This window comes from Ornithodoros turicata, chromosome 3 (genome assembly GCF_037126465.1).
Source record: "Ornithodoros turicata isolate Travis chromosome 3, ASM3712646v1, whole genome shotgun sequence".
Taxonomy (NCBI): Eukaryota; Metazoa; Arthropoda; class Arachnida; order Ixodida; family Argasidae; genus Ornithodoros; species Ornithodoros turicata.
This window is the reverse complement of record NC_088203.1, coordinates 13847447-13864956: the sequence shown is the minus strand read 5'-3', so window position 1 is coordinate 13864956 and position 17510 is coordinate 13847447. Positions and strand designations below refer to the sequence as shown.

The following is a 17510-nucleotide window of genomic DNA, read 5'->3' as shown; positions in this document are numbered from 1 at the left end:
AGATTTCCATTTCTGACCTTGAATCTTTAGAGAGGTTCGCTGCATTGGAGAACAGCACTTCTACAGAAACGTATCAAAGCAGACGACTGTATCACTGCAACGCCTCCTCTATAAATGATTTATAGAGGAGGCATTTATAGAGGAGGCGTTGATCACTGTATATTGTATTCCGCGCATCGGGCACATCATGACAGTGACACGCATGCGCAGGACAACGCGTGCCGTACCATGTACTACACCTGCGTCGCCTAAGAATAGACGGCAATAACATATACCTTTTCTGTATTGAAAAATACTGGAATGACATTTCTTTTTCTTTTGTCATTCCACAGGTCCGAATACGATATCCCTTTCGTAAGTGCACTATTTCGTGCGCACACGCGTAGTGATACATGAACACTGGCGAAGTACACACGGCGCGCGCGTTGTGCAGTGTTTTCGTTTCTTGTAGATGTCGTAATTGAACGAACTGCGTTCTGAAGACATGTCTTGCATTCATCTGCTGAGCAAGAACCTTCGCCTTGCGCCCGAACCGAAGGTGAAGTTGCACGCTTTCTGAAGCTCCCGAAGTGGTCGTGTGAGAAGTTGTTGCGCGTTTCAAATTGCTTCAACACTGGATTTTTCTCATAGGAAGACGAGTGCCTGTGTGAACGGCCCGCTGGCTTACTGACCTGCCGGACTTGCGGCAAGACGTTCAAAGGTAGAGTGCGGAAAGTATGCACGGTACACCCCACCATCGTCCACCTCATGGACGTGTCGCAGTGCCCGTCTTGCTTCTCCCAAAGCATCACCGAAAGACGACCGACTCCTAAGTTCCAGTAATACATTCGTGCACCACGTCAAGCTGACAAGAACCCATAAATATATCCTGGTTTCCGTTTTATCGAGTTTGTGCTTTTATTTACACGTGCGAGGTTAGCGCAGTACACGTCGGACCACGTCAAGTCGACAAGAACCCCGTGAATATATATTCTCGTTTTATGGAGTTGGTGCTTTTATTTACATGTGCAAGGTTTGCGCAGTAAACATGCTTGTAGTACACGTTGGTGATCCAATAAATAAATAAAATGACGATGTAGTGATGCACACAGCTGTTCCTTCACGATCTTGATAGTGAGTTCGGCATTCCAAGTACTGTGAAAAGATGATGGACACGATAAAATATATGAACTGTCAGAACGAGGAGACGCTTCAGATGTTGGGACAAATAATCGTGACTTAAAAGAAAGCTGTGTTACCCTGGTGGAATGTGCCACAGTGTTTTTCGTCGCTGCCATCCTTGCAGTCGTTTTGTCCGTCGCACCTCCAAAGTGATGGGACGCATATGCCGTTGTCGCATTGGAAATCCCCTGGCGTACATCCTGCATTGCGCCAGACAATTATCAACCAGCGAGCACTTTGTAAGGCAGTTTGCACAATTTTTCGCGAAAGCTATGAATTACACACAGGGTTTCTACATCATCTTAACCTGGGAGAGAGAGTTTCTCCCCTTTTTAGATGTACTAATAAAGGTGCGATTTCGGAGGATGGGGGAGTTTGAACCGCCGAACCTGGGATTCCACGTTAAGAGATCCAACGGGTCAAGAGACTCCTTGATCAGAGAGGCACCGATCTCCTCCTGACTCGATAGATCTCTTGACGCACTTGTCACGCGACAGGTTACTCTCGGTGATTAGTGGCATGTTGGATCTCCTGACTCGGTGGATCTCTTGACCGAAAGCGTTAACCTCCACCCACCATCCACGCGTCTCCCCTGTGCCGATCTAACGGGCTACGTACGGGCCCAAACACACGAAGGTCATCGACCGTTTTTATAGATGAATTATTTGTTGTTTTGCAGGGTTGTTTGGCACCTTTTACTTTCGCAGCCAGTATTTGAATTCAAAGCAAACTGCTTCTGGCTATTCTGGAACTGACGCTCCAGAAGCACGTGTCTGCTGTCTACAGGTGTCAGCGCGTCGAGAGGAGGAACAGGAAATGCTGCTCATGGGAAGGGAAAGAGTGGACAAACTAGACAAACTGTCCTCGTGTAACGTGGTTGGTACGTGGAACAGAATATAATGCCCAAAAAAAGCTCAAGAGCTGCAGTTACAGAGGAGTATCTCCGCCAGCGGATAATGTAGTCTGCATATTGAGAGTATGGCCACGGTCCCTTGATAGCTATCAAGGGACCGTGGTATGCGTATAAGAAGGTGCCGGATGCAAAGGCAGAGGAGGAACCGATGTTAATGCGATTTTTTTTTGTGTGTTTTTGCTTTAGAAACATGCAAAAGTGCGCGAAGTACATAATTTCCGACGGGAGTTTTCGCAACATGATCTCTGTGCGAGTAACAGCTTGTGAAGCTTGCGGACGCACTACTCTGCGACTAGGAGGTGGTGGTGGTGGTGATGGTGATGGTGAAAGGGCTTGCCGTTGTCGGCCTCACGTATGTGGGCAACGTCACGACTGACGCCGTGGGGAAATGCGACTACGAGGCGTCGTGCGCCCGCTTAAACTAAACCAATCACGACCGTCTTTACATTTGTGGGCGGGGTTAAATTATTGCGGATAAATTTGCATCGACATAAACCTGCATTCCAGTTTTTACAACAACGGGGGAATGAAGGCGTAGAAAACCGGCACCGCGAGTACCGAAACCAACGCGGCAATGTACGTCACGGCTCGAGCCTCCGACAGTGAGGAAGCGCCCGAGAGGTCACGTGTTTACGATAGCCAATGGGAATGGTTGGAGCACTGATGTCGGCGATTGACGAGCACGTATGTTCAAGAGTTTGTATCTTGCCAAGTGCGACACGCAGAAAGATAATTATTGTTTCCCGGCTATAGTGTGCAATACAATGTGTGCATGATGTTATCAACCAGAGTTCGAGGTAACTCGTTAACTGTAACTAAGTTCCTGTTTTTGGTAACTTGTACTTTCGGTACTTTCGCGACGTGGTAACTTTCAGAGGAACGCGTTCCTTTTTCAGGGAACGTTTGCCAAAGTAACTTCTGTTAAGTTCCAAGTTACTTTTAAGTCGCTTTTCATTCACGTCACATATTTTCTTGCTTTCTCTCCGGTTCCTTCATGGCATTTTTTTTTTTTTTTTTGCCATGAAACGTGTTATTCAATCAATGACAATATTTTATTCAGGAAGTAAGAGCCACTGAAATGAAGCTAAACCATTGTGCGCCCACAGGGAGTAAGATGCAAAGCGTTCGAATAGACCTCTACCAGAGAAACGTCATCATGACATTGGTAGAGAGACTGAAACCGAAACAAATCGGAAGGAGAGGGCTGGGTTCCACGAACGGGCACTTGTTCTCTGCCTCCCATTGAAAGGAAAGCAGCACCAAGGGTCGCGTCCCTTTATGGGACCATATCGCAAGACCGCTTTCGGGCGCGACCTTGTTCACCTCTAGCTTCGAGCGTAGTTCAATTCTACCAAATTTGTGGCGCTGTCGAACACTATGACGTCATTTGTTTACATACAGGGACAGGTCTGTTGTTGGACATAAACAAAAACGATCTAAGTGTGTTGCACTCCTCCGCAGGCAACTCAAGGTCTAACTCAACTGCTCATGCGCGCTGCACCTACGTAATGCTATTTTGTGGCCGAAGTAACTTGGAGGTAACTCGTTCTTTTCTTTAAGTAACTCAGTAACTGCGACTTACGTTTCAGGCTGAAAAACTTCGTTATTAACTTAGTTACATTTTTCACACGGTAACTTAACTTGTAACGAGTTCTTTTTGACGGGTAACTTCTCAATCTATGTTATCAACCACATCTATCAAAGTGTTACAAGCCCCTTAAAATCGCATGTAAACCTTCGGCGAGTCAAAAAAGAAGAAGAAGATGAGGAGGAAGCATATTGTGTAACACGACTGCTGAAACAGGAGTACGTCACCCGCGATTCCTATTCATTTACGAGCGCCATAATGTCCTCAACCAGCATCGTGGAGTTCCATCTTTCCGGCTATTACATTTTTTCATGTAATATGTCGCTTGCCACGCACAATGTCCATACGCATGACAGTTGTAACAATGTAATGCGCATGTATGTTGAAAACAAGCTCGCGCATTATCGCTAGGGCCGTTCATGTGCACCAGAAACCAAGGAAGCCAATACGATACAATCCAATAAAGAAAGGAGCTATTTTAGTCCCCTTCGGGACTCAGTGGACGTAAGTTTATGCGAAGTTTGAGGGCTATATCTGCACTATATTAGGGAGTAAATTGAAGGGTCAAGGAATCTTTAAAAAAATTGAAGCAGTCTGTAACTGCATGGTCCACAAATTTACACCACTTTCTTTTTTTCTTCTTCTTCGTCTTCTTCTTCTTCTCAGAGTGGAACGGTTAATGTGAATGGCCGTCCTTACTTTTGTTGGCGCAGTCTTTCTCGTCGCTAGCATCTCGACACTCTGCTCTGCCGTCGCAAACCCAACGCCTTGGGAGGCAGCCGACACCGTCGCTACAGGCAAAACGATCCGGACCGCACTCTACAAGAGAGGAGTTAGTTCACTTTACACGTGTATTCACAGGTAGACGAGGAAGTGTGCGTACGAGGCTTAGGTGGACAGTTTGCTTCGTCGGCAGCGTCCTTGCAATCGGCTTCGCCGTCGCACCGCCACGTGTTCGGAATGCAACGCATATCACAACGGAACTCGTCCTTGTTGCACACTGGATGAAGAAGAAAACCAATGCATCGCTCAGTGCACCAGGTATCTGAACACTGCCACTGGAGCTACATCCCAAAAATGTGTATACGTGTCATTTTTTTTAAAGAATCATCCAGTAGACCACAATCAATCAGCAACATGAAATAACAACGAAAAGAAGATACGGTCTTCCGCGGCGACTTGTGTGAACTCCAGCCATTGCAACACCACCTAGGTGATCTGATCTACACACATCACTGATCTAGGTGTTAAGTGAAGAAAATTAGCAGAGGCTCTTTGGCTGCACGTTGAACATATGTTTATAAGTCCCAAACGTCGCCACACCAGCATTGGACAGGTGTTTCGACCTTATTGGGCCTTCATCAGCAATGCGTAGGTGGGCGACGTTTGTGCGAGTGGCGTCGGAAGGTGTTGAAGGTGTTGTTGCTCCAGCCCTATGATGTCAGTGGAGGAAGCCAATCAAAAGGCGCGCTGTTAGGCGAACTTTCATCCCATCTTTCTTGGGTTTTGCTGAACGGTCAAGGGTGCGAAGAAAGAGTACATCATCTGATTCCCGCGGACCAGGAGCGGTTGCTCGCTTCTGGGCCGACTTGCGCGAATGTTGAGGAAGTTCATCAGTGGCGTTCTCAGTAGCTTTGCTGGTTGTGCACGAAAGAGCATCGTTGAGGGCAGTGGCATGTGCAGGAAGCACTAGCTACTGAGGGCACAACTCGAGAATCTTCTCAACAAGCTCGTGAAAGTCTCTATCAGACAGCCAGGCATTGTAGCCGTTGTGGATGACTTGGTTATCGGGTGAGTTCCACCACTTCTAGCGTGAGCGGTTCTCTACATTGTCTAGATCGCACTGTTGTAGCGCCAATGAACATTGTACAACACCTGAGACGTCTTACCCAATTTTCCAGTACAATTTGCCTCGTCGGCGGCCAGAGGGCAGTCACGCACTCCATCGCAGCGCCAGTGCTCGGGAATGCACGTGTAATCGGGACATTGGTGCTCGTTACTGAGGCATACTGCATTCGTAGGAGAGTAATTCAACGATTAATTTCAAAACGATAACGAAGCTTGTATCCGAGTAGGACCTACCAGGACTACGCGCTAGGTTGAGACAGACGTCGCTGCTGTCAGAGTCCGGATAGCGACGGCAGTCTAGGACTCGCGACAGCGACAGCGTGGACGGAATCAGGTTCTGGCAGTTCTCTGTGGCCACTGCGAAAGGACAATGCCTATTGCTAAGCAGATGTGCATAGAATTGACTCGTAGTAGTACCTTTGCAGAACTTTCTGCAGGGATACATGGGTTTGCCCCGCCGACAAGGAGGTTCCAGAAGGGCACAGACGAGCTGCTTGAGCCGTACGTTGCAGTGTGTCTTCAACAGAAGCATGAAGAACCCGAGAGGACGGTTGCTGTCCACACCCGCAAGGCCAGAGGACGACGTCTCATTGTATGGGAGCACGTCATCGCAGAAGGAAAGTTGTCTGGGTCGACAGCGCTCCTCTGCGGGGAACAGCAAAGCAATTATTTCCTGCCGCGGTCTATCACCTTTAATATCCTTACCTGGTTTAGGTTGTTCCGCAAACTGTGCCCTAGGCGATATATAACCTAGGGTGGGTCTACGCGTCTGCTTCAAGCCGGTGCCCGCAAGGGAGAAGCCCGGGACTCTGAATGGGTAGAAGCTCTCCTGTCCACCGGACTCGAGAGAGTTGTGGGAACCTAGAAAAAATGTACGGAAAGGAACTACATAGGACACTTTCGTCCACAGGTTGGCAGGTTCACTCATGGTGACCGTCATGGACATCGTTCACCGTCACGTCATGGGGAATATAACGTGACGTTGGATTTGTTGCTGAATGGTGGACTATGAGCCTATGACGTTACGTGACATTGAAGTCCAATAACGGGTCTTGAGGTTGAAGTCGAATGATGGGTCCTGAAGTTGACGTCCAGTGATGCGTTATGTAATGTTGATGTGTTTTGATGAACTGAGCAGTAAAGGCCCAAATCCCAATGCGTTGTTGAGTAAATATCTAGAACTGTAGCGAACTCCAGGACGTTGTTATATGCTCTGTACCTTCACGATCTCATTTTCACTCTTCGGTATGTGATTAATATTGCAAGGAATGTTGGACACTTACCGAGAAATTGATTGTGAACCACGTGCAGCAGCATGCTGAACAGACATAACGTCGCTACACTCCACTTCATTGTAAAGGACCTGCATGGGACAAAAGTGTTCCTCCTGAAAACGTACCCAGCAACCCTCGATTCGCAAGGCATGGTGTCACTGTTTTTTTTTTTTTTTAACACGTGCGGTAGCGTTTAGTGCTGCTTAATGAGGCACGTCTCCCTTATGGTGAACCTAGACCATCACTTTGGGGCGGAAGGGATTTTCATTGTCGAATCGGGGAGGAGAGAGGGGAACCTAATGCCCTGATGCTTCGGATCCGCCACTGATGGTGCTTGACTCCAAAGAGTTACATGGAGAAAAAAGGAACTTCACAGTTCGAATAAGTTTCCCACACACTCAACACGTGCCATACGTATATACCACTCTTGTAGGCAAGGCCTGGGGATGCAATCACGAGAAAGTTTACTAAACGTTATGTCTTAGCATTTAAAGCACACAGATAAAGGAACAAGAGGAGGCTCCTCTTCCTCAAGCTCGCGAGTACGTTCTCTTCTGGCGTTTACTGGTGCCAGTTACGGCCGCAGCCAGTAGGGGCGCTACGGAAGAGAGGCCGAAACAGCGGTGGGCGGGTAGCGCACGCATTACTTTTGGCCCTTGCAACATTTCAAGTATTCCATTCATAGCGGAATGAACTAGGCACGTGGAATGGACTAAACGCGTGTCGTGCCCATTTGGAATGCAGGATTTGAGAGGGCTTCGTTACGAAGAAGTCTATTAGAGGAACTATTTGACTCATGGTTGACTTCGAGAATGGAAGAAGTACCAGAAGGATCGAATGCTACAAGCAAGAGACCACGTCTGTACATTTAGGTCCGGAGTTCATCCGCGCACACTACCTACGCCGAGTTCTACGGTCAGGTGGTAAATAAAAATGCCCAAGATGCCCAGAAAACACTCGAAAAAAGTTAGCGAACGATTCCTCATTGCTTTTTTGATCATGCATTTTTCAGTTATTGACGAGCCTGCATGCGGTGCAAACACAGAAATAAGTTTTTACGAGTGGACCAGGATGCGATGGGAATGGGAGCGACTTCACGTGTAAGGGCATCGTTCTCTGCCTGGTCGATAGGCCGGCGTGAAGTGGCGCCATTTATCTTTCACGAGTGAACCTGACCACACAACGTTGCACGAGGAAAGCCGCCTGATTTGGGTCTCATCCCAACTTCTCTCTTCGTGCTCTTTAGACATTGATGGTCATGTTGGGCAGTGATTTATCCAGAGCACACCCCGTCCCCAACAACACACACACACGCACACACACCACAAATGTTTGGCTACACCCCCTCCTTGTTCTTTCCTGTGCACCCCTTACCAGGAGGGTCTCTGTCATAACAGCTTTAGACACATGTCGCCAATGATACGTAGAGCGCTGTTACAAGTTTGAAGGAACTGTAAAGTGAAATATAACCACAATGTTTCAAGGTACCATCACGTAGAAATTGGTTGTGTGATCACACACACAAGTCTTATCCCACTAATTAAGTTTGAACGCTTTTAGAAACTGAAAGATGGCGACCCTCAACGTTCGCAAAGAACAAAGTTGGAGTTTGCCCCGGATTGGCGGACAGACATCACGTGATATTGAAGTACTGCGTAACGCATATGAGGCAGGTTACTAATTACCATTATACTTTTTTGAAGCACAACATCAATTCTTGAGAAGTTCGGTTTAAACTGTTAACGATTGTAACGTCGGAGTTCCGTGACTGCGAGCGCGAGGTGGTCTGCGCCATCTGTTGGCCTCTCTCTCTCTGTCCGCTTCTGTGTCGTCTGCTCGCTGCTGTTTGCAAAACATCGCATCCAAGTGATTTAAACGAATATGTGGTTTGCGTTCTCATGTTCCGGAATACACAAACCGTGCACCTTCGCAATGCACTGCAATGCTTACTGCTCCCGCGAGAAACGCACTATCTCGTCTGATGTATCGTCTAGTTGCTTTTCCATAACTTAAAAACCCAAGACTAGGGGACAAAAAAAAAAACGACAAACACAGACAAGGTCTCAAACACCCTGTGTTTGAGACACAACTGTTGTCTGTGTTTGTCGTTTCTTTTTTTTTTTTTTTGTCCCCGAGTCTCGGGTTTTTAAGTTATGGATCTATACCACCAGCTCGCTTGCTACCTCTCTATCCTCTAGTTGCTTTTGTCTCGAATAGATGGCGCGCGAGTCGCCTCAGGGTTGGGGCGCTGCTGGAGTCCGCTAGCTTGCTTTGCGCAGCAGTCTTTGAAATTCGACTGCTGAAAAAATGCTCAATACACAGCAGAACTATTACGTATCTGAAGCGCCCGAGTTACAAGCTTTCAGAAAACCATATACGCTTTCTACAGGTTTGCCATAATTCACTTTACAGTTCCTTTGACGTAGCTCTAATGATGACGCCAGAGTGCTTGCGATTCTGCATGGATATTATAAGCAAAGAGATAGAGATATATAGAGCGCGCAACCGCCCGGCGTTTCCCCTTGAACTTCGAAGCTTCAAGAAGAGCTCTCGCACTCCTTCGTTCAAGGCAAAAAAACGTGCGAACCGAAGGACCAATGAAACGCGAGTGCGCGACGCACGTTGGATTGAAGCGGCTATGGGACATGCACGCTCGAGCTTCTGCACTTTTTCTGCACGAAAACAACCAGCTATAAAGCCGGTACCTTAAACTGTTGGCGGAATTACGGAACCAATAAATGCCACGGAATTTCGAAGCGTACGCGCGAAATATGCTCAACGCATGAGTCCCTAGTGTCCGCCATTTGCAAACAAGGCAACGTCAGGTGAACATGCGCCATCGGCTTCAAATGCGTCTGCCGGTTTACCTCTCTATTTCTGTCTCTGTCTCGTTGATATTAAGCCATTGACGTTCGGGATTGATGAACTCTTCATCTTCGGTTCTATACAAGTTGGTCGTATCGCGGTCTATCAATAAAAACAGCTAAAGCACAGAGTATGTACCACATGATGGCGCCAGCGTACATCTACCGTGACACAGAAGCAGCAGTTCGTGATTGATGCGCAAAATATTTATTAAAAGCTGCCTAGTTTTCGTGGCCCGAGAGATGATGCCACCGTCATCGATCACTACAAGAAGCCTATAGTGTCGTTAATATTCTTTGGCAGCGTGCGAGTCGCGAGACTTGGGTGACATCTTCAAAACCCCATAACAAACCAAAGGAAACGAGGGCTAGAAATCCCGAAGGTGCAAAAAAAAAAAAAAAAAGCCTGCCTGCTTGCCAATCGCTTGTAGCCGGAGCAATGTCCCGCTATTGATGACGTTATTGTGGGTAGTCCTGAAGAGGCTTCCAGTTGGCCCTACTATGACCCCATCTTCTGTTACCATGATCGCACGTTCGTCGTTCATCGATCGATGGTTCTGATCTACGATCATCAACTCTAGTGTTGCTGCCCCAATGTTACTCGCATATTAAACATATTACCACACCACTGTAAATGCAGCTATACCTCAAGCACATCGCACGATCGTATAGCTAGGCAGCGGACTATCCGTTTAAAGAGTGGAAAAGTAAATGAAAAGAAGGTATCAGCATATATAAATATGCAAAAACAACAACAATAAAAAAGCATACACACACAGCTCCGATGCAGCACATACAGGAATCCTACCCGCCTGGCATTCTTGCCGTCCGGACACTAACGTACCCCTTCCTGTGACAGCTCGATCGTACTATTGACCGTGTGCGGGAGGCCCTCGCGAACGCGATTATGTCAAAGACGGCGCCTTACCTCATGAGAAAGCGAAGTGCGTCTGTCAGCGCCGAACTATACGTGCGTTGTGTGAGTTCTTCGTTGAACCAGTTGCCAGCGGCTGCCCTCGGTCAATGGGGCCGCGGGAAAGGAGGATCAGCCGTCTGCGAACTTCTTCACAGACGGGGTGCCGTCGTACGGTAAGCCCTAGAGAGTGACCTCTCGGCTCTCCTCGGGCCACTCTCCTGAACGACGTCTTTAAGAGTCCGTTACGTAAAGACTAACGAGAGAGAACACGTGTTACGATGTCTTCTTTGCTTATATATTCTTTAATGTGCGAGGTCTTTCGTCCGAGGAGAGGAATGATGTTGTAGCAAGGTCAAGATAATGTATAAGCGGGCACTCTTGATACAGAGTGGCTGGAGATGAGGCTTCTCACGTTGTTTGTATTATTGTCCTGTGAGAAAGAGTCTGTGCTAGAAAAAGGCCAAGTAAATAGGCGCTATTCTGGGCCGCGAGTGTATTTGGGTGCAGGGGGGCGCCTACGTAAGATTTCTTCTTCTTCTTTTTGAGTCAGATATAAGGGCGAAGTGCCTGGAAATAAGTGAGACGAGATGCGTGTCCGAGGGCTGCAAAACTCGTTTTCGAAATCATCGAATTGTAACACTGATAAAACGGCATAGATGCGGGCATGCTATAGTGGACGAAGTTCATAGGAGATGGACACAACATGGAGGGACACGAGACAAACACCAAGTAACCTCTGGTGTTTGTCTTGTGCCCCTCCGTGTTCGCAAAATGTTGTTTTTTTTTCTACAGCCTTTAGCGCAAATTCAGCGCGTTATCACACCGTTCGAGTGCCAAACCGTAGCCGTATGGCGGATCCCCCTGAAACTTTACAATAGACCTCTCCCTGTTTGTAAACAAATGACGTCATAGTGTTCGACAGCGCCACAAATTTGGTGGAGTTGAACTATACGCTCGAAGCTAGAAGCGAACAAGGTCTCGCCGGTCGCGCCCGAAAGCCACGGTCTTGAGGGGATTACGATGGTCCCTGAGAGGGACGCGACTTTCGGTCCTATTTTCTTTCAATAGGAAGCAGCGAGCAAGTGCCCATTCGGGGAACCCAGCCCTCCACTTCAGATTTTGTTTCGGTTTCAGTCTGTCTGCCAACGTCATGATGACGTTTCTCCGGTAGAGGTTTATTATAACGTGCAGGGGACATGTAGAAGGCTAAATAAAAAAAAAGAAAAGGTCAAGAAAGAACGCAGAGGCAAAAGTTCAAATAGAAAGAACGAGAACAAAAGAAGCGAATAGGAACAGAATAAGATATGAAGGGCAAGTCCTTTACAACATGGCGTAGATGCAGGCCAGCTGGTGGACGAACTCCATAATGTAAAAGCCTGAGCCTGGGCACACAGAGGAGGGATTCCTCGTGTATACTACTGGTTCGGGACTGCACACCATATAGTTTATACGACATATTCATAAGCACTCCCACTGTTTGCTTCTTCGATGGTGTTCTCCGTTCTGGTGTGAATATACTCTCATGCTTCAGGATTCACTCCAGTTCTAGTTTTAGTCCTAGCTTGTTGAGATAGTTATCCGCGATAGTTCCGCGAGTCTTCGTTCGTTGCATGGTGACGTCCAGCACACATATTAATCTAGAGATCATATTGCTCTAGAGTTGGCATCTACGTAGCCTTAGTTTAGTCCGTGTGAAACGTTAGAGGGAGCCAGTCTGTGTGGCTGGTCTTCCGCTCCGATGCCAATACAGAGGGAGATAGTTATATGGGAGCCAGTCCTTGTGACTGGTCTTCCGCCTCGATGCCAATACACACAGGATTCACTCCATTCAGGATATGCTCTGGTTTCCCTTCAAATCCGCGTATTGATCTTTCGCCTTTTGGGGCCAGATCTTTCGCGGTGGAGGGAGGCGAAAGGGAGCCGGTCATTCATGTATGGAGAAGAACCCCTTGATAACGCGGTCCGCCCCTGGGTGGGCCGTGTCTTTGACTGGTACGGCCGATACAAAGGTCGACGGGGCAGTACTGCTTGTGGTGCTGTTCCGGGAAAGAATTTTATTCTTTCACACCGATTCACGATTCGTTGGGGCTGTTCCCGGGAAGATTTTTCCTAAAATATTCCGCCGTGTCTTCGAATAGGCGGCCGATAAAAAAGGTCGTCGAGACAGTATTGCTTGCGGTGCTGTTCCCGCGGGAAGACTTTTTCCTAAAAATCTCTCTCTTGGCGATGCACACACTCAATTCTCAGTCATTACATGCGTGATGACTAATACGCCTCTAATAATCAAACAACGGTCGTCGGGGAAGTATCCTTTGCTTTTCTCTGGAAGATTTTTCCCTAAAATCTAAAAATCTAATTGTAAATCATCTCTAATCATCTAAATTATCTAATTCATAGGCAATATAGGCTATACGATATGTTCGCTGTAGCATTTTTTTGAATAGTACTATTTTTTTAAGGGTGATGTGGGCAAGTATTGCGCTTGTCCCATCCCACAGTTGGCAATACAGCAGCAATTAATAGGCAAAATTTCGTTTTTATCTCCGTTTTGTATCAATTTTGTATCAATTTTATCTCCATCTGAATTCTCTAATTCATCTGAATCGGAATAGCAATAGGCAAGACTTCTCCAGGCAGCACACGACATCGCGCCGATGTCGGTAGCAAGTTGGGCATGTCGGCCCAACATATCCCAGACCCTGCCAACTTGTGACCGATATACGACAGAAATTGGCAATGTTGGCTCGATGTTGACGGATAAACGCGACATCTAGCCGACACTGCCAGGTTGCGACGAATATCACGTTGAAGTTGGCAATGTCGGCTCGGTGTCGACCCGACGTCGGCGTGCTGCTTGGGTCGTTTTTAGGGCGAGGGCCAGTTTTGAAGCGTGATGTGGGCAGGTATATTGCGCTCGACCCCCATTCTACAGTTGGCAATACTACGGTTAGGGAACGTTTAGGAAGACGAGTTCACTATCTTCTGTGGCCTCATGTCACAGAGTCAACAATACAATTCTCTTCACGGAGACTCATGATCATGATCGTTGTTATCTGGTATGTCAGACAAGTAAGTCGGCCTAAAGGGGACAACCTCGAACATAAGAAGAGGAGGCAAGCAAGCTGGTGAACACGATTGGACGGAAACATCTCCTTGTCCCGTCCTGTGTTCGTCCTGTTTTCGTCCCCACGTACTACGTACGTTTCGTCCCCTCAGGCTCAAGGAAATGTTTCCATTCAAGGGACTACCTCCATAGGTAGTTCTCTTACTTGATGACAATACACATGATCATGAGACTCCGTAAGATTGATTACTTGGAGCCGATTTACACATGAGGCTTATCCTTCAAATCCGCGCACTGATCTTTCTCCGGGGAGGGTGATCGACATATGAGCACCTGCTTTTCAATTATAGGGCGAGGGCAGTATTATTTTTGTCACGCGATGTGGCCAAGCAGTGCTTCTTGTCTCATCCTCCAGGTTGATGTTGGTGTTGGCGAAAAAACTAATAGGGAGAGATACACCCCCCAGGTAGCAAAGCAAGACTCTGTAAGATGCTTGCATGCTGGGAGGTGGTGGGTTCGAGTCCTACCACCGGCTGTGCTGTCTGAGGTTTTCCCTGGGTATTTCTGAAGACTTCCCAGACGAATGTCGGCCCAATTCCTCCTGAAGTCGGCCCAGAGGTCGCATACTAACCCTCCTCTCCCCCACTTCTTCCTGCTGTCCTCTCTCCATCTGTCCACGTCTGTAGGCCGCTCATAGCCACAGTTGCTTCGCGGTGGTAACACGGAACTAAAAAAAAGAAAAAAGAATTGTCCCATCTTCCATACATGTCAATTTTGGACAAGCATTGCATACTGCCTATATCGTGTTTAGAACGGACTACCTATACCCGGGTATACTATAGTTCTTCTACTTGATGACAATGCACACTCCCGCAATGCAATCAGCTGAAGGTGAATGCAAGTCACGGACCCCACGCCACATATGAGCGTATCTTGTTACAAAAGAACAACCACGCGTGTATTGAAAGAATGATCCATGGAATAAGATTGTTTTTTTTTACTTCTGTGTTAGCAACAGTGGCTATGAGTGACGTACAGATGACAGCAGGAAGTAGCGGGTGAACGACAATGACCTCAGCTAGTTGGTAAAGTAAGTTGTATGACTAGTGGTACTTGGTATGTCTGTAAAGTCGCCGCCCGAAGATTAGGAGCCCGTAATGTGTTGTGCGTGTCTTCAGTCCTTCATGCTGTCCGCGTTTTTTGTGCTCCGACTTTACAGAGTGGGTGAAAGGGGTTTAGTATATGCGTCCTGAGCCGACTTCAGGGGGAACCGTGCCGACGTTCGTCTCGAACGTCTGCCGGAAAACCCACAGAAAAACTCAGACAGCACAGCAGGTGGGAAGGGGTCGGGGGTTCGAACCCGCATTGCCTCTGCGTGAAAAGCGATCATCCTAACCACTGTACTACGCAGCCGGTGGTAACCCCTCCTGGAAGAGTCTTCCACGTCTTTGTCCGTCCACTTCCACTGACTGACACGGACGTCCCCTCTGCGACCTCGCGTTTGCCGCATATGCTATCGGGAGTATATATCTAGGACCACACAAGGATGTTTGTAATCGAAGACATACTCATCCCTTTTCTTTTTCTTTTGATTAAAAAACGGAGATGTACCATGTGATGTACCGTTTCCTGTTGCCCTACACAGAAGCCTCGAAGGCGTCGTCGTTCAATCCGGAAATCTAATGATGCAGACAAGCGTATCTCGGCTGCCCGTATAGGAAATTCACCGCTATATTACGGAGGCCGTCGCCCATTTAATTGGTGCCACTTATGCGCGGGTTTACCTCGCGGTGGTAGTAACATCATTACAAACTTGTTACCTTCGTGCGTTTGGGTAAATGTCTTCTGGGAAGAAAAGCGTCGCGGCAGCCCCTTCTGCCCGATCTTCTTCTTGCTCGTCTGGTCCCTGACGGAGAGCAGCGCAACGTATGGATACATGTACGATAGGCACGTGTGTAAGATACACCGCGTAAGACATGTGCAATGACAGACAGTGGGTTAGCTGATAGTTTTCCGTTACAGTCAACATTACACACAAAATTTTCAACTGCAACGCAGGAAATGATAGTGCATGGCTGAGCCTCTTTGAGGCTAACTTCCGCCTGCGGGAGGGTGACCTTCATCCCCCCACCCTCGCAAAAGCACTGTCGTAAGGTTGCATAATGGATAGAAAATAAATCTTCGCATTGAGTTTACATGTGCTTTCTACATTTAGCTACGCACATAATGGTTTATTCTATATTGCATGAACGTTCTGCACTTCAATATTATTCAAAGCGGGACGGTGGAAATATTACTTGCTTGATTTGGTTGTGTACAAGATCAGGTCGCAAATTCTGGATCGGCCTAAGCACCGCACACATTCATCTGACGTTCTCTGCGTCTCGGAAGTGCCTCTATTTTGTTCAGGTATGCTCCAAACTTCTCCAGCATCTACATCTACCTCTACCTCCGGCCTAAAGTGCACCAAAGGCTCACGAACTATGAAAGTGTGGCGGCCTCAGCAAAGGACTGAAGCTCGAAGGAGGCAAGGCTGAGTATGCGAAACATTCGCACCGGCAGCCACTAACACCACCTATAGAGACAAAGTCTGATTGCTTGAGCGACGTGACGTCAGAGGCTAATCTGGGAGGGAAGGGCATCCGGATGTCCTGACCTCCCCTCAATTTCTACCGTGAGTTTCAATTGACCTTAGGTAGCGTAGTAGGACCCCCCCCCCCTCACAAATATAATAGATCCGCCGCTGCGTGATGTAACGATTAAGGAGGGGGGGGGGGGAGGAGGATATATTTATTAGAACAAATGAAAAAAAGGGGGGAAAGGTCAGCCAAACGGGACGCCGGCTTGCTATTCCACAATGAAAAAAAAAAAGATTAATAAAGGAAAGAAGAATGAATTAGGAAATAAAGGATAAACTAATGGTGGTGGTGGTGGTGAAACTGCTCGCCGTGTTCGACCACGCTTGTAGCGGGGAACGTCACGACTAACGCAGAAGGATGAGGTAGATGAATTAGATCAGGATGAGGATAGTGAGATGATGTTAGATGAGGTTACAGGCAGTAGTTCATTACGCAGTAAAGATCTTGAGGCGGCCAAGGACGACGCAGAAGCACAATACAACACACAGGGTTTCGATCAGATTAGTGTGCCAGACAGAAAATAACTCCGCGGTGACGACACTCGACGGTGACACCCTATGACCGCGTGACCGCTAGTCCTCCAAAGCTGCCTCATTTAAACGCGTTTAGCGAAAGACGAAATCAATTATATTGCACTAACGGGAATTAATATGCGGAATCCTCGAAGTCAGTGAAAGCGTCCATATTCCGCCATAGTGGTGGCGGTGGTGATGGTGAAAGGGCTCGCCGATGTCAGCCTCACAGATGTGGGCAACGTCACGACTGACGCCCTGGGGGAATGTGCGTCCTGGACCCGCTTCTAAGGAAACTGTGCCGCCATATGTCATATTCCGCCATAGAATTGTATCCTGATACTAGAGCCCTGCACGGGACGACTTTTTCGGGCCCGACCCGGACCGGGTGCATCGAAAAATGACCCGGGCCAGCATCTTCGTGTTTTTATGCGGCCCGACCCGGCCCGGTGGCCCAGTGAGTAGAACCCGGTCCGGCCCAGTGACTTAGCGAATAGAGCCAGGCCCGGTGACTCAAACGAGTACAGCCTGGCCTAGTATTTCCAGCTGTGACGTACGCGTTTCTAGCGCTTATCAAACAAAGTTAGAAGTAAATTTATAAGAACAGAAGACAAGTGCTGGCGGTTTGATTCCTGCACTCACTGCAGGTGTCTGCTCTGTGGGTTGGGATTCTAACCCTCTCCCTCTCATATGGTGTGTCAACATAACCTCCTTACGTCACACTTTGGGGC

The 17510-nt window shown here is 47.8% G+C and overlaps 1 protein-coding gene across 1 annotated transcript; it reads right to left on the bottom strand.

The window, feature by feature from the left end:
• Positions 1-970: 970 nt before the first annotated feature.
• On the bottom strand, positions 971-15527 carry LOC135388156 (low-density lipoprotein receptor-related protein 8-like). The gene is made up of 10 exons (XM_064617524.1): positions 15449-15527; positions 6794-6873; positions 6216-6371; positions 5928-6155; positions 5745-5867; positions 5552-5671; positions 4546-4662; positions 4362-4481; positions 1239-1361; positions 971-1134 (listed from the first exon to the last, which is right to left on the bottom strand). The coding sequence occupies exons 2-10, from the start codon at positions 6861-6863 to the stop codon at positions 1100-1102; spliced, it is 1092 nt and encodes a 363-aa protein (XP_064473594.1). The 5' UTR covers positions 6864-6873; positions 15449-15527; the 3' UTR covers positions 971-1099.
• Positions 15528-17510: the final 1983 nt, after the last annotated feature.

Coding starts and splice junctions, on each gene's coding strand:
- LOC135388156 (XM_064617524.1), bottom strand. CDS start 6,863: ATGAAGTGGAGTGTAGCGACGTTATGTCTGTTCAGCATGCTGCTGCAC. Junction 5,868..5,927: donor CTGCAGAAAGTTCTGCAAAG/GTACTACTACGA, acceptor GTCCTTTCGCAG/TGGCCACAGAGAACTGCCAG. Junction 4,482..4,545: donor AAACTGTCCACCTAAGCCTC/GTACGCACACTT, acceptor CCTCTCTTGTAG/AGTGCGGTCCGGATCGTTTT.